We start from the raw sequence: 14,352 nt of genomic DNA, 5'->3' as shown, positions 1-14,352 counted from the left end.
CTCAAGATCTTTAACAGGTTCCATGGAAGTGCATATCTTTGAGGGCCATGATTTAGCCTATCACACTTGCCAAATTAACCAAATTATTTTAAAGACTCAATCCAATCCCAATGAAAATTGGGAGCCAGCAGGTTCTTCTGTAAAACAGACCCATGCTTATAGAGTCAGTTAATTTTCCACAAAGGTGCCAAGGCAATTCAATGGGGAAAAAATGTTTCAATAAATGGTAGAACAACTGGATAAATGAGGAAAGTACACCTTGACTCTTAACCTCACAACATATACAAAAATTTATGTGAAATGGATCATAGACCTAAATGTCATAAACAAAACTATAAAATGTCCAAAACACATAGGAAAAAAAATAACTTGCAACCTAGGGTTAGGCAAACATTTCTTAGATGGGATATGAAATTGGACTTTACCAAAATGAAAAACTCTTACTCTTTAAAAGATACATATCATTAAGAAAATGACAGCCAAACCACAAACTGGGAGACCATACTCTGAAACCTTGTTTCTGACAAAGTACCTGTATCCAGTATATAAAAACGACTTTTGCAGCTAAAAAAATAAGTGAATAACATGATTAAAAATGGCCAAAAAATTCAGAGACATCGCATCAAGGAAGGTATACAAAAAGCAAATAAGCACACAAAAAATACTATTTTCAGGTGTTAGGACAATGAAAATTAAAACCACAATGAGATAAGATTACACACACACTAGATCTCTTATATATGCTGGTGGGAATGTGAAATAGAACAGCCACCTTAGAAAATAGCACACATTTTTCAGAAGTTTCTTATACAGTTAAGTGTATACTTACTCTATGGCCCAGCAATCCCACATCTAAGTGTTTTACTCAAGAAAAAGAAAAATATATGCCCACACAAAGACTTGTATTCAATATTCAAAGAAGCTCTATTCATAATTGCCATTGGTGACAACCCAGATATCCATAAACTGTTGAATGGTTAACCCAATTTTGGTATGTCCATTCAATGGAATACTAATCAACAGTAAAAAGGAACAAACTATGGATGAAAACAACAACACTGATAAATATAAAATGCACTATAAGTAAAATAATTCAGATTGAAAACCCAAGATACTGTACAATGCTACTTATTTGATATTCTGGAAAGGGCAAAATTCTAGACACAGGAAACAGATCAGTGCAGTTACAGATAAGGAATAAAAGCTTAGATGTTAAGTAATTTGTCTAAGAGCTCAGAGTTGGGAGTCAAACCATTTGACTCCAAAATCCTTTTAATTGAGTGTTATACTATACTGACTTTACACTGATAATTGAACATATTTAGAAAAGCATCTGAATAAATATCCGCTGAGCAGCTAACAGGTCTCCAATGGGGAAGATTAAGGATAGTCTTTTTACTCTTTTGCTTATGATATCTGAGTTTTCTGTAAGGTACATGTACTGTTTTTGTACTATGAAAAATAACTTAAGAAACTTCAATTGGAAAAAAGGGAGGAGGGTACTAAGAAAATGGGACCTACAGAATTAAACTCAGAAGCAAGCCCCCAAGATAGAAAACTACACTGGGAAGACCGTGAGATTCAGAGGGGTTGCTAACAAAAATACATATAGCATCTTTGTGTCATAGTATTCTTACCTGTAAAGTTAGGGCAATAATATGTACCTCATAAGTTGGCAGTGAATATAAGGTAATGAGTATGATAAGTGCTTTGTATAAAGCACTTAATCAGCGGCTCTCAAAGTTTTTAGTATAAAAAATTTTGACACTTCTTTAGCTCTTAAAAAGGAATCCTTTTCAGTCTTAAAAATTACTGAGGATCCCAATGAGCTCTTGTTGATATGGGTTATCCCTACTGGTATTTAATATTTCTGATACAGTGGTTATTTTTAAAAATCTACTCTTTAAAGGTAACAATAAACACATTAAGTACAAACATAAATAACATTATTTTTAAAAATTCCAAAACCAATACAAATTTAGTGAGTGGCAGCACTGTTTCTCTAGTTTTGCAAAATTTAAAATGTATGATTTCATAGAAGACACCTAGATTCTAATATCTACATTTACATTCATTCTGTTGCAATATATTGTTTTCGTTCAAGTATACAAAGAAAATCTGGTCTCAGAGATATGTTAGAAAAGAACTATTAGTTAGAAAAGAACTATTTTAATAGCTCTTTCAGATAATGGTAGATATTCTTCAACAGGACACCAAAACTCAACAAGTGGTAGTTTCTGAAAGGTTAACTGTGATGTGGAATCTGAAATCCTGTCAATGAACATTTTGTACTCTGCTACACTGAAATCCACTGGTCTCTCTTAAATTTTCAATGACTCTTTTAACCCCACATGATTGTATAATACAATGTAGGTCAACTGGAAAATATTGGTTCACTGAGTTATAAAGACCTTTCAAATGTTGACACATTTCATATACAATAGCAAAAAAAAAAAAAAAAAAATCACTCTATTTACTTACTATCTCCACCCACTTCATCAGAAATATTTTAAGTACTGGGAGGTTGTCAAGCTCATGGTGGTAGATACAACTTTTCAAAAATTCTTATTTTCCCATGAAAGATAAAATTTTACCATTTACAAAAAATACCATGAGTTGTTTTCCTTGAAGGTTGCTTCTTGCATTTTCAAGAAAATGTCTGTCAAATACCATAACACAAATAACCACAGTCTTGATTGTCAGTTGTCTTTCCAAATAAAAATGATGTTCCATGAAAACAGCAGCTTGTAACTCAGGCACACATGTTTTTCCTTGAGTCAACTGTTGCACTTTAGCATACGGCAGATCTTTATGCACTCTTCACATTTCATCACATGGAATATTCAACTAGATGAGCATGCAGGGGTCAAGATTAAATGACAGTAATATTTTTCTGGTTTATCAAGACATTCATAAGTGAAGCTGGCATTCTTTTTTAACTGCAAGTCCAGCATGTGGTGAAGAATCCAACAACAAAATACTAGTGCAGTTGGTGCCACTGTCCTAATTTGTGCTCAGGCACCTGCTGTTTGACCCATCACTTTAGCTCCACCAATGCCAATGTCAACCAAGGCAAAGAATGTCTTAGTATTATAATTTTGACTTTGCAGATACCTGGAAAGGGTCTTAAGGAACTCCAAGGTCTGTGGAAAACAGTTTGATAACCAGCATACTCAATACACATTAGTTAATATTATTAATACGCAAAAACAAAAACAGGCTTTTACAAGTTGCTACAAAGAAAGAGAGAATTAAAATTTAAAGAAGCCAAGATAAAAATGACTTCATCCATGACTTAGACTTTGGACAAGAAAAGGGCCTGTGTCCAGGTGGGGTGGAGCAGGATTCACAAGTTAATAGAAATGGAGTTATAACCACAAACACAGTACATAATTAGTAGAGGCAGAATTTTTTTCTCTAAAAGCAGAGGGGAATATTCCAAAATCTAAAAAAATTAGAACCAATTTGTCAACTACAGCCTGTGGCTACAAATATAATTACCAGAAACAATGGCCTTGAAAACAGAATATTTAAAAGAAATTAGTTGATTAGAACATTAACAAATGCTGAGATAATGATAGACACAGGATTCATATGTAAATTAGATAATATGGACAGGTAATTTTTATCCTAAAGGATTTTCAGACTACAATTAAAAAGTAGATTGAGGGGAGGGTAAATGCTATAAGCTAACTTCATTATCTTCTGTAAAACAGTTTCCTTATTTAATTAAAAAAAAAAGAGAGAAAGAGTAGTGGAACTAAAGAAAAGAGAAGTACCAAAATGTTTTAAATGTTGGAAAAGTGATTGTTTTATGTGGTTTTTGACATAATTTAAAGGAAACTTAAAATTTTATGTCTATGACATGAAAAACAGAAAACAAGATAAACTTACAAAAGGTCAAATAATATCACAAAAATGTAATTCATGATCCAAATTCTAGGGTTAGAAAAATACACATGGGCTGAATGTTCTTTTATTAATTTCCTATTGCTGCCATTCAAAACTGCCACAAACCTAGTGGTTTAAAAAGCACAAACTTATTACCTTACAGTTCTGGAGGTCAGAGTCCAATATGAGTCTCACTGGGCTAAAGCCAAGGTGTCAGCAGGACTATGCTTCCGAATGCTCTGGGAGAGAATGTTTCTTTGCATTTTCTAGCTCTAGAGGCTGCCACATTCCTTAGCTCATGGCCCCTTCCTCCATCTTCAAAGGCAACAATGGAGAATGCAGTCCTCCTCATACTCAATCACTCTGACCTCCTTTTCTGTCTTCTTCTTCTATTATTTAAGGACCCTATAATTACATTGGGCCCAGCCAGAGAATCCACAATAATCTCTCTATTTTAAGGTCAGCTGATTAGCAAACTTAATTCCATCTGCTACCTTAATTCCACTTTGCCATGCTACAGAACATATTCCCTGGTTCCATAGATTAGGATGTGGACATACTTGGGGGGTCATTATTCTGCCTACCACAGCTCTATAAAAAGAAAGGTTACTTCCTAGATTAAAAAAGTAAATCTGTTACATTCAAGAGTCACACTGGGAACCAATGTTAAAAGCTGAACCAACTATAAGAAATCAGAGGACAGAGGTTTATCACGCCTAGATGAAGACAAGAGAAACAATTTACTATCTTTAAAATTAGATAAATTAGATTTTAAAACAAAAAGTATTAAGAGCTAAAAGGACTAATAAGGAAAACCTAAATAACAAAAATCTAACATGACCAGGGAATATGGAAATAATTTTACAATTTTTATTTTTTAAGAATACACAGAAATATTTTCATTGTGGGCTTCCTCATGCTACTATTAAATCATGACAGATAAAACAGACAAAGTTCCCAGGGAAAATATGGAAATGAACACAAGAGTAGATTTAAAAAACAGCAAGGTTATATCAAGAGAATTAAGTAGCAGAACAAGAAAACACACTTTCTTTACATATATATAGCTTTTCCAGGGAGAAAAAAAAGGAACCTTGGGGCAGCAATACACAATAAACACATATCTAATTTACAATTTTTAAAAATATCTGAGTGGCTGAAATGTGTGAGATATATAAAAAGGAGAAACAATTTCTTCCCTCAAGATGCTCAGGCTAATAGGAATAGAGGGAGATGATGTGTCAACAAGTAACTACATATGGTAAACTAGGGGACTTGTAAGATTAATTTCTCTGGGAGAGCTGGGAAGAGAGGTGGAGTCTGGGCAATGAGTTGGGAACAAGGAATTCCAGACAAAGGGAATAAGATGTTTTCCAATCTTTTAAAAAATTTTTATTTTTATTTATTATGGATACAAAACAGTTGTATATATTTATGGGATACATGTGATATTTTGATGCAAGCATACAATGTGTAATGATCAAATCAGAGTAACTGGAATATCCATCACCTCAAGCACTGATCACTTATTTGTGTTGGGCACATTTCAATTCCATTCATTTAGTTATTTGCAAATATACATTATTAACTATATTTGCCTCTTGAGCTATCAAACACTAGATTTATTCTATCTAACTGTATTATTGTATTCATTACCCGTCACTTCTTTATCCTCCCCTCTCCAATTACAGCAGACTGGAACACACAGAATACTTTCTATAAATCTTAGTGGGTAGGATGCTGGAAAGACAGGAGAAAGGGCATTGTAGGGAATAAGCCAGAAGTTGGCTGGGGTAAGATGGTAGGGGAATTTGAATATAAAGGTAAAGTCCTTGAAATTTATTAACAGGTAATATGGGGCCACTGCAGATTTTCTCAACAAAAGAGTGACAGAAGATACACATGAGTGTGTAAGGTGGACTGTAATCAGTAGAGACCAGAGGCAGAAATTCTATACAATTTATAAGAGACTGACAAAAAATGGATCATTTTCAATACTGATTTGTTAAACAGTTTAGTTGAGTTGATGAGATTTTTTGCATGCACTTAAGTCTCATGTGCCTCATGAGCAAAATGCAGATACGTCTATTAGATAGTGCTAGGGATTTAATAACCTATCAGAAAACATTCATTGCAGGACTTGGCACCAAACAGTTAACTAGATCAATGTTAATTTCCTTCCTTAAATAATGATTAAGTCAAGGATAAAAGAGAACACTATTACAGAATATTTAATATATACTAAAATATAACTGAAACACAAAAACACCTAGGCAGCTGCCAAGCAAAACTCAGAGAAAATGTGTTCACTTCAAAAGTTTAAACGAAAGTAGAAAACAAAGAAAAAAAAAAAGAGGCAAAAGAAAACTAGTAAACTGAGTTTCTAAGAAATTTGGGGAAAAAAGCCAAAATACAGAAATAGTAAAACTAAAAGTAGAAATATAGATTTAAAAAAATGAAACTTATCAGTAATCCTAACAGCTGGCTTTTTCATAAAAAATTAAACTACAAAGTTGATCAAATAAAACAAATTAATATAATCAGAAAGTTCAAAAGAAGTAATTCATACACACTCCTAGTTGGGGAAAGGAAGAATAGTATCTTAACTATATAAATATATTTGGAAGCAAAGTCTAAAAGGTGACTGCATATCCAAAAGAAAATATCAAGCCTGATTTGCAAGAGAATATACAATATTAGGCAAAAAATACAGTGATAAGAAAATGTACTTAAAAAATAAGTCACAGTTGTAGCCTGAACTACTTTGAGTTACTTTTCAAGAAACATTCAGACCAGAGTCCAAGTATAAAAACAGACTGCTTATCCACAAACCTGGGAGAATTGGGAGGTTCCAGTTTAACATTAATCACTACTTAAAATTCACTTTTCCAGTTACACCTTTAGAATGGATTTATGCCACTCTCATTTGAATCTGTAGTGTTAGTATATGATGAATCAGTAAGTAGTGTTATCTGAGCCAAAGCTAGTGTCCTCTCTGAATTATATGGAGCTTTCTGCTCAGGCTCAAATTCCCTCTCTCCCCACTTTGCAGGGTTAGGAGAACAGGTAAGGAGAAAAGGAAGAAGGGAGGAAGAGAGAGAATATACATAGCAAAGGGATAATGACTCTGAGTGTAAACGTTCTAGTATCTGTTTTCTGCATCTCATAAGAATGCAGCTGGACTCTTTTTAGACCTATCAGTTTCTTTCCATTGGAAGCGGCTGGCTTCACTGGAGCATGCACACACACACGTGCACCCACACACAAACTCTGGATGGCATATCCCAGTCTATAGCTTAAGAGAATGGCTCCAAATGACAACCTGACACACTCACAAACTATCAAGGGAACTGCCCCTCTTACACTCAGCAGAACCTTATTAACCAAATTTAAAGTCTTTTAGTGGAGATTTTAACTGGTTTTATTAGACGAAAAATGTTTAAGAGCATCTAACCAGTAGATATAAAAAAGCACAAAAGCCAAATAAAAGCAGAGCCCAGGCCAGTAGGAAGATCTACATTTAAGTTCCTCAACTGCCATTCGTCCGCGGTGTGGTTTTCGCCTAAGTCTGTTTCCTCATCTGATTCCTCATATATTCATTCATTAAGACAAGGGTATGTGAAAGCACTGTGTAAACAATACATTTTACCCATTCTAGCTTTAGCAGTATTATGAAAGACAAAAGTTCTGCCAATTGTAGGTAACGATCTCATTTAGCAATCATTTTTGTCACTATTAAGTCAGAGCTGACAAAGTATGTGTCTCCATTTATAAAAGAACCTACCTCTGGAGTTGGGAGGCTTTTGTCTTAAATTCCAGTCACCTTGTACAAGTATGACATATCATGCAAAGTAATTAGAAACCCCAAGCTCTATGTTTTTTTTTTAAAAAAAGCTTATCTTCTGGAGTCCTAGGAAACTATCTAAAACTCCTTCAATCCACTGTCTCTCTTGTGCAACAAGGACTACCCAGTGGTACATGTCTATTTGTACTCAACATCCACTCATTCAGCACCTAATTCAGCATCTCCGAATCCTAGCCCTCAGAGAACACAGCTAAGAACAATGTGTGTGTAAATATCAAGTCATAGGAACGATATTTTTTAAACTGGAAATTACACATGCAAATGAGATTTCTCTCCTTTAACCAGTCCCCTTGGGAGGCAATGCACTAATTCCAATGGTACTTCATTATTCAAACCATCTTTGAAGCTTTCTTCTTGGAAGCACCTTGAGAACCTGCAGTCTGATCTTTTCACTATCCCAAATGGTGCTAAATTTTCATTGAGGGTGGCTTCGAATTTTGGAAATGGTGAATAGTCACTCAGAGCCAAGCTTAGTGAATAAGATGTGTGATCAAAGTAGATGGAACTATTTTGGTTGAAAATGTTAAATGATCATAAAGCAATGAGATGTATCCTCTTATGTGATATGTAAATTGACTTTAAAGGGAATTCCAGATGAGTAACAAGGAGTATGAAAATGGAATAGGTTTATACATTCCCTTCCCCCAATTAATTTCTTTGAATGACAACATTCATTTGGATATATAAGCTCCAGTAAGAGGTTTGTTTTGTTTAATCACCTACAATTTGTAAATAGAAGGGTCCTTAGTATACTGGATCTAAAATGTCATGGGGGAAAGGGATTGTCACTTAACTAGAAATATGGCATGGCACGCAGGAAAGAGTACAAGCTTCATGGGACTGACCTGGATTAGAATCTTAACTTGGGATTCTTCCTGCTTGTGCGACTTCAGGGAAGTCACAAGCTGTCAAGACTTTAAAATAAGGCTGATATCTAATTTTGCAGGGTTGTTGTAAAGATTATGGATAATGGGTGCAAAGTCCCTATATTGGGCCTGGCATGTGGTAGGTTACTCAAGAAGTCACAGCTATTAACATCAGTAAAATCAAGACCATTTCCTGACTGTAGGTGGCTTGAGAGTACAGAACAACAGATAAACAGTCACTTGAGTGGTGAGTAGTTCACTGACAGTACTGACAGTACACTTATGGATTGGATACTGCTTTCTTAAAAACAATAATCTGTAAAGAATATTTGTAGTAACTAACATTACATATTTAATTCACATGACACATGTCATCTGCAGTGTTCCCACCACATGGACTTCTTCACTACTTGAACATACCAGGTACTATCATGACCCCATGCCTTTGCATACTTTGTCCCTTCTGAGATACCCTTCCTGCTCTCTGGTCTGGTAACAACCCTACAATTCTAGCTCAAAGTCTGGCTCAAAAGACTAGCTCAATTCAAAATCTAGCTCAAGAAATTCCATTTGACACAGCAATTCCATTACTGAGTATATATCCAAAGGATTATAAATCGTTCTATTATAAGGACATATGCACACGAATGTTCATTGTAGCACTGTTCACAAAAGTAAAGACTTGGAACCAACCCAAGTGCCCATCGATGAAGACTGGACAGGGAAAATGTGGCATATATACACCACGGAATACTATGCAGCCATAAAAAACGATGAGTTTGTGTCCTTTGTCAGGACATGGATAAACCTGGAAACCATCATTCTCAGCAAACTGACACAAGAAAAGAAAAACACCACATGTTCTCACTCATAGGTGGGTGTTGAACAATGAGAACACATGGACACAGGGAGGGGAGCATCACACACTGGGGTCTGTGGGGAGCGGGGGACTAGGTGAGAGACAGCAGGGGGTGGGGAGTTGGGGAGGGATAACATGGGGAAAAATGCCAGATACAGGGGATGGGGAGGAAGGCAGCAAACCACACTGCCATGTATGTACCTATGCAACAATCTTGCATGTTCTTCACATGTACCCCAAAACCTAAAACACAATAAAATATATATATATTAAAAAAAAGTCATTTCCACTACAGTCTCTTCCCTGCATGCTCGAGACAGAATTAGTGGCCCCGCCAACTGTACTTCCAAGACATTTGGTTCCTGTCTCTGTAATGCCTCATACTCTATTGAATTCTTATTTCCCTTTCATTTCTGCTTCTTCCACTAGGCTTACACATTGAGAAGAGGACTATATTCCATTGATTTGTGTACTTAGAGCACCTAGTACCTCACTTGGCATGAGGTAGGAACCTAGGAGATGTCTGATGAATCAATGTTCTAAATATACTTTGTAAATAACTGCTGGAAGACAGGTAACTGCCTTTTGTGAACTATATTACCAGCAATCACATTCCTTTTTTCCTGACTTCAAACAAGAGACAAGATAACTTACATAGACTCCAGAATGTCTTCTGAATCTGGAGCATACAGAAGTTTCCAAACATTACTGATCTCATCAGTACCCCGTGGCCACATGATGGAACCCACAGAACAACATTTCTCAGCCTTTGTTCCAGTCTAGCACACCTGAGGGATATACCATACTCCCATCAGGAGCTCACCACAGATGACTAAGAAGGCCCAGCAGAGTTTTCTCACAGCCTTCCAGTGCTACACGGCTGCCAGAGTGGAAGGGCCTTCTCTGAACCAGCAACTCCATCAAAGTAGCAGAAAATTTCAAGGCTCCATGGTGTGTGCAGGGAGCCCACCTAATGCTGCCTACTCCCAGATCCCTACTACCCAGAATGCCTCGGAATCGGTTTGCCTATTCTAAGAATAGGACTCTTTCACTGTTAGGAAGCCTTAGGCGTTCAAGGAAGGACTTCTTTGTGGGTCCAGTACATCTGTTTCAGCATGTCTTAACCTGCATAATTAAAAAGCAATTATGAAAAGAAGTTCATGATCAACCAGTCCTGTGCCAGATGGAAACAGGCAGAGGGTCATCTAGCAGCCCGGCACATCTGACTGTTGACACTTGTGAATCATTCTCTGTCACTGCAGTTTCCAGAGCCTTGTCAATGCAGCAGTGGGTTCAGATTTACCAAGATCCAAACGGCTGGAAAGGGGATCTGGAGCCATGGCCCACGCTTTGGGATCCACCAAACCATAAGAGTGACTATTTCTGTGACAAAGACATAATCTGCAAAGTAAAGACAGCCATATTCTACCTTAGTGCCATGTTCTTTCTCATCTCTCCAATGGAATGGCTGCACTCTGAAGGTGGGAAGAGGGCAAGAAGAAAGAGAATGAGACCACAGACTACTAGGAAAGCAGTGATTGAAAGCAGCAGCTCTAGATTTCTTTTATAGGATCTGGAGAGTTATTCACTTATTCATCCCACAAATATTTATTGAGCCAGGTACTAATCCAGGTATGCAGGCTATAATACTGACACAGTCACGGCCTTGACACCATGGAGCTTTAAGTTTAGTAGGGGAGGTGGGTATTAATCAAATAAGCACACAAATACAAGGGTACAAATATGCACTATGATGGAGGAGTAGTGCCTACTACAGGAATTGCAGAAACAGGGAGCAGTAGATCTGTGAGGGAAGTCAGGAGAGCTTCCCTTAGCAAGTACCAAGTGAGGATAAACAGGAGTTCACTAGGTCTGGAGGAGAGGAAAAGAGAAGGAAACATTCCTGGCAAAGAGAACAGTGTGTGACAACCTCCTGGGGTAGGAAGGAGATGTTGAATTTGTTTAAAATTAGAGGCGGGGGCAAAGCAGTGGCATCAAGGTTTAAATCCCCACATAAGGTATCTTCCTGTGTACACCCCTCAGTTTTCTTTCTAGTTATAGGGAAGGCCTTCCTCGGCATGGAAGGGGACTAAAGCACAATGTCAAAAACTAGGAGTGCTCAGGAGACATGAAACACTACCAGCTAAAAAACCAAATCTGATTTACCAACAATACCTGGCCAATGTCTTCTTGAAATATCTAAGATTAAGGAACCCACTACCTCTGACAACACAGAATCAGGAAAATGGCACAGTATAAAAGACCTTTAAATTTTTCAGGTAGAAATACATTTTAATCCAGGTAGAATTAAAATATTGATAAATATGTTGATAATTACTACAAATCTGTTTAGATACCAGGTATTTCATTGTAATTTCATATATTAATTTTTTGGAGGAAAGGGCTAAAGGAAAAAATGGTTAAACATAGCATCAGTGCAGCACTATTTTGCTTTGGCAACTCTGTTAGCCTGTTTGATCACTTGAGGCAGTTTCTTATGGCTTCTGAATTATATGTCACATTGCAAACAAGTTACGTTGCTTTCTGTTTGTAAACCAGTTTGTAATCAATTATGAATTGGCCTCCCTATCCTTCTGAGATTATACTCATTCTACAGATAAAACAATAGATAAACGAGTTGCCCAAGGGCACAAAACAATTCAGCTTTTACTTATCTTTCTTATCACCATCTCCAAACAGAAGACACACATGGCTTGTCTAGCTACAGCAACAACCCTACTGCCCTGCAGACCAATCCTAACCCCCTGGCGCAGCAGAGGAAGGTACTGCAGTTAGTTCTGTTAGGGCCAACAGTGATAATGTCTGCACTGTGTTTGGGACACTGGCACTCCAGACCAGAACATGAACTCAAAGTGGAATAAAAGCACCTAGAAAGTCACAATGACTCACAAGTTAAAATGTCACCTTCCCTAGGGAGACTGCATACTTAACATACAAACATTCCCCTAAGACTTCCTTTCATCCTCAACAAGCAGCCAAGACAGTCGGCCCCCATAGTACAGCACAGCACAGTACCGTAAGACATCTTAAGTGTACAAGTCCTTCTTCACCCCTTGGCTGAGACCACCAGCATCTAAAGCACCTAGCATAGGTTACAGTATACAAATGTTTACTGAGCACATGTCTTTCCAACTAGCAAAGAACGGAAACTTAAGAGATCAGTTAGGCCAACTTCTTATTTTACAGAAAGGCCAAAGAAGGGCAGAGAATCATCAAGTTACATATAGCCTGGTCTCCAATCCAAGTCTTTGGGCTCAGTGTAGTTCCACAGACATTTTATTTGTGCCTACTATTTGCCAGATACAGTGGGTGGGAGGCGCTGGGGACACTAAGACGTGCAGGAGATGGTCTCAGCTTCAGGGAGCTCACAGCCTGGGGAAAGAGAACAGTTACAGAACAGTCGAGCAGGACAGGCGCTTGAGTCCTTTGCCAGTGCTTTCTCCACACTGTGCACTGGGTGTTCCCCATCTGGAAAAGGACAGCAATATCTACTTCCTGCAAATAAACTTGTAGTGAAGACTGATGAGAAAATGCGTATGGAAAATGATCAGGCTCACCCTGAAATGCATTATATAAGGTATTGCCATACCCTGACACTGACTCCAGGGATTCAACAATGTTTCAGGTATCCGTTCAACAAAGAAGCCAACAAGCAAAGGACGGGTATAAATCCAAGGAAAACCCCAAGGGCTGCGAGGAACTGGAAGAGACAGCTGGGGTGGGGGTAGGGGTATTGGGTCAAGTGAGACGGCCAGACGCGGAGAATGGAGGACACGCAGCGGGACAGAAGAGGATGGAACCGAGAATAAGAAGTTGGGACAGCAATGAGGGAGAGCAAGCGGAGAGAAATGGGGTTCCCTTGGGGCACGACGAGTCTCCCGGCGGGGCCCTTCCGGCTGTGGCCGGGCAGGGGCTGAAGGCACCTGGCACTGGAGGAGGAAGAGGGCGGGCGCCGAGGCCGACTGTTTTGCCTGGGAGTCGCTTGCACTCGCAGGGAAGCTCAGGCAGGCGCCCGGGTCTTCGGGCTGCAGCATCTCGCCCGCCGTGCCTCCCTGGAGCCGAACACCAGCCCGCGCCTGAGCCCGTAGCGCGGACTCCTGGAGTCGCCAACGCCGCCGCCTCACCTCGGGTTGAAGTCCTGGAAAAGGCCCCTCAGGTTCATGGCGGAGAACTTCACCGCGGCGTCCTTCTCCCCCGCAACCCGTGCTGCACAGCTTGCGCCTTACAGCGGGTTCATGGCGCCAGTGCCAGCCGCGTCCCCACTGCCGCTCCCGCTACTGTTGCAGCCGTCGCCGCCGAAGCCGCCGCCGCCGCCGCCCCAAGAAACCTGAACCACCGTTCCCCGCCCCTCCTTCCGGGCTTCCGTACGGAGGCCGCGCATGCGCTCGGAGCCCCGCCCAGAGCTACCCGGGCGGAGAGGCCACTGGCCCTGTGTCAGCACCCGGCTGGCGGAGGAGACCCCAAAGGGTATGGAGGCTGGGAGTGAGCAGGGACCCGAGGAAGATGATGCTGACGGGTTGAATGCCTGCAGGGAGGGAGTGCGCCGCCCAGGAGTCTGGCGGGCATGACTTGGCAGACACCTGTCACCTTGGCCCGCGCTGCCTTCTGGAGCTTTTCCCTGGTGATGACTGAGCCCTGGGAGTAGTGACAACGAGTGAGATGTTACATTTTGGCAATGTTATCCCAGGCTTCACCTGTCAGATCTGTCAGCGACTCCAAAGTTTGGGTCCCAACTTCCCTTCCAATTCCCAAGGCAGCATGTCCAGATATGCCGGCTATTCCAAACTCAAGTTACCTAGCACCAAAATCACTTACTCCCGACTGCCTTCCCCTCCTGGGTTCCCTTTTTC

General features: G+C 39.4%; 1 protein-coding gene across 3 annotated transcripts in view; it reads right to left on the bottom strand.

Moving 5' to 3' along the window:
• TMEM185A (transmembrane protein 185A) overlaps window positions 1–13,951 on the bottom strand; it is a 33,341-nt gene extending 19,390 nt beyond the window's left edge. Inside the window, exon 1 of one of the 3 annotated variants that reach the window (XM_017500866.2) lies at window positions 13,627–13,951. In XM_017500866.2, coding sequence (XP_017356355.1) covers window positions 13,627–13,664 — 38 coding nt within the window. In that variant the 5' untranslated portion in view covers window positions 13,665–13,951. Of the gene's footprint in view, window positions 1–13,059; window positions 13,561–13,626 lie in introns of those variants that run through there. The other 2 variants (XM_017500868.2, XM_017500867.2) reach the window with 2 other exon arrangements.
• Between the last annotated feature and the right edge of the window lie 401 nt (window positions 13,952–14,352).

The sequence above is a fragment of the Cebus imitator genome, unplaced genomic scaffold (genome assembly GCF_001604975.1).
Source record: "Cebus imitator isolate Cc_AM_T3 unplaced genomic scaffold, Cebus_imitator-1.0 Scaffold273, whole genome shotgun sequence".
Taxonomy (NCBI): Eukaryota; Metazoa; Chordata; class Mammalia; order Primates; family Cebidae; genus Cebus; species Cebus imitator.
The sequence above is the reverse complement of the archived record's forward strand: the minus strand, read 5'-3'. Positions and strand labels throughout refer to the sequence as shown.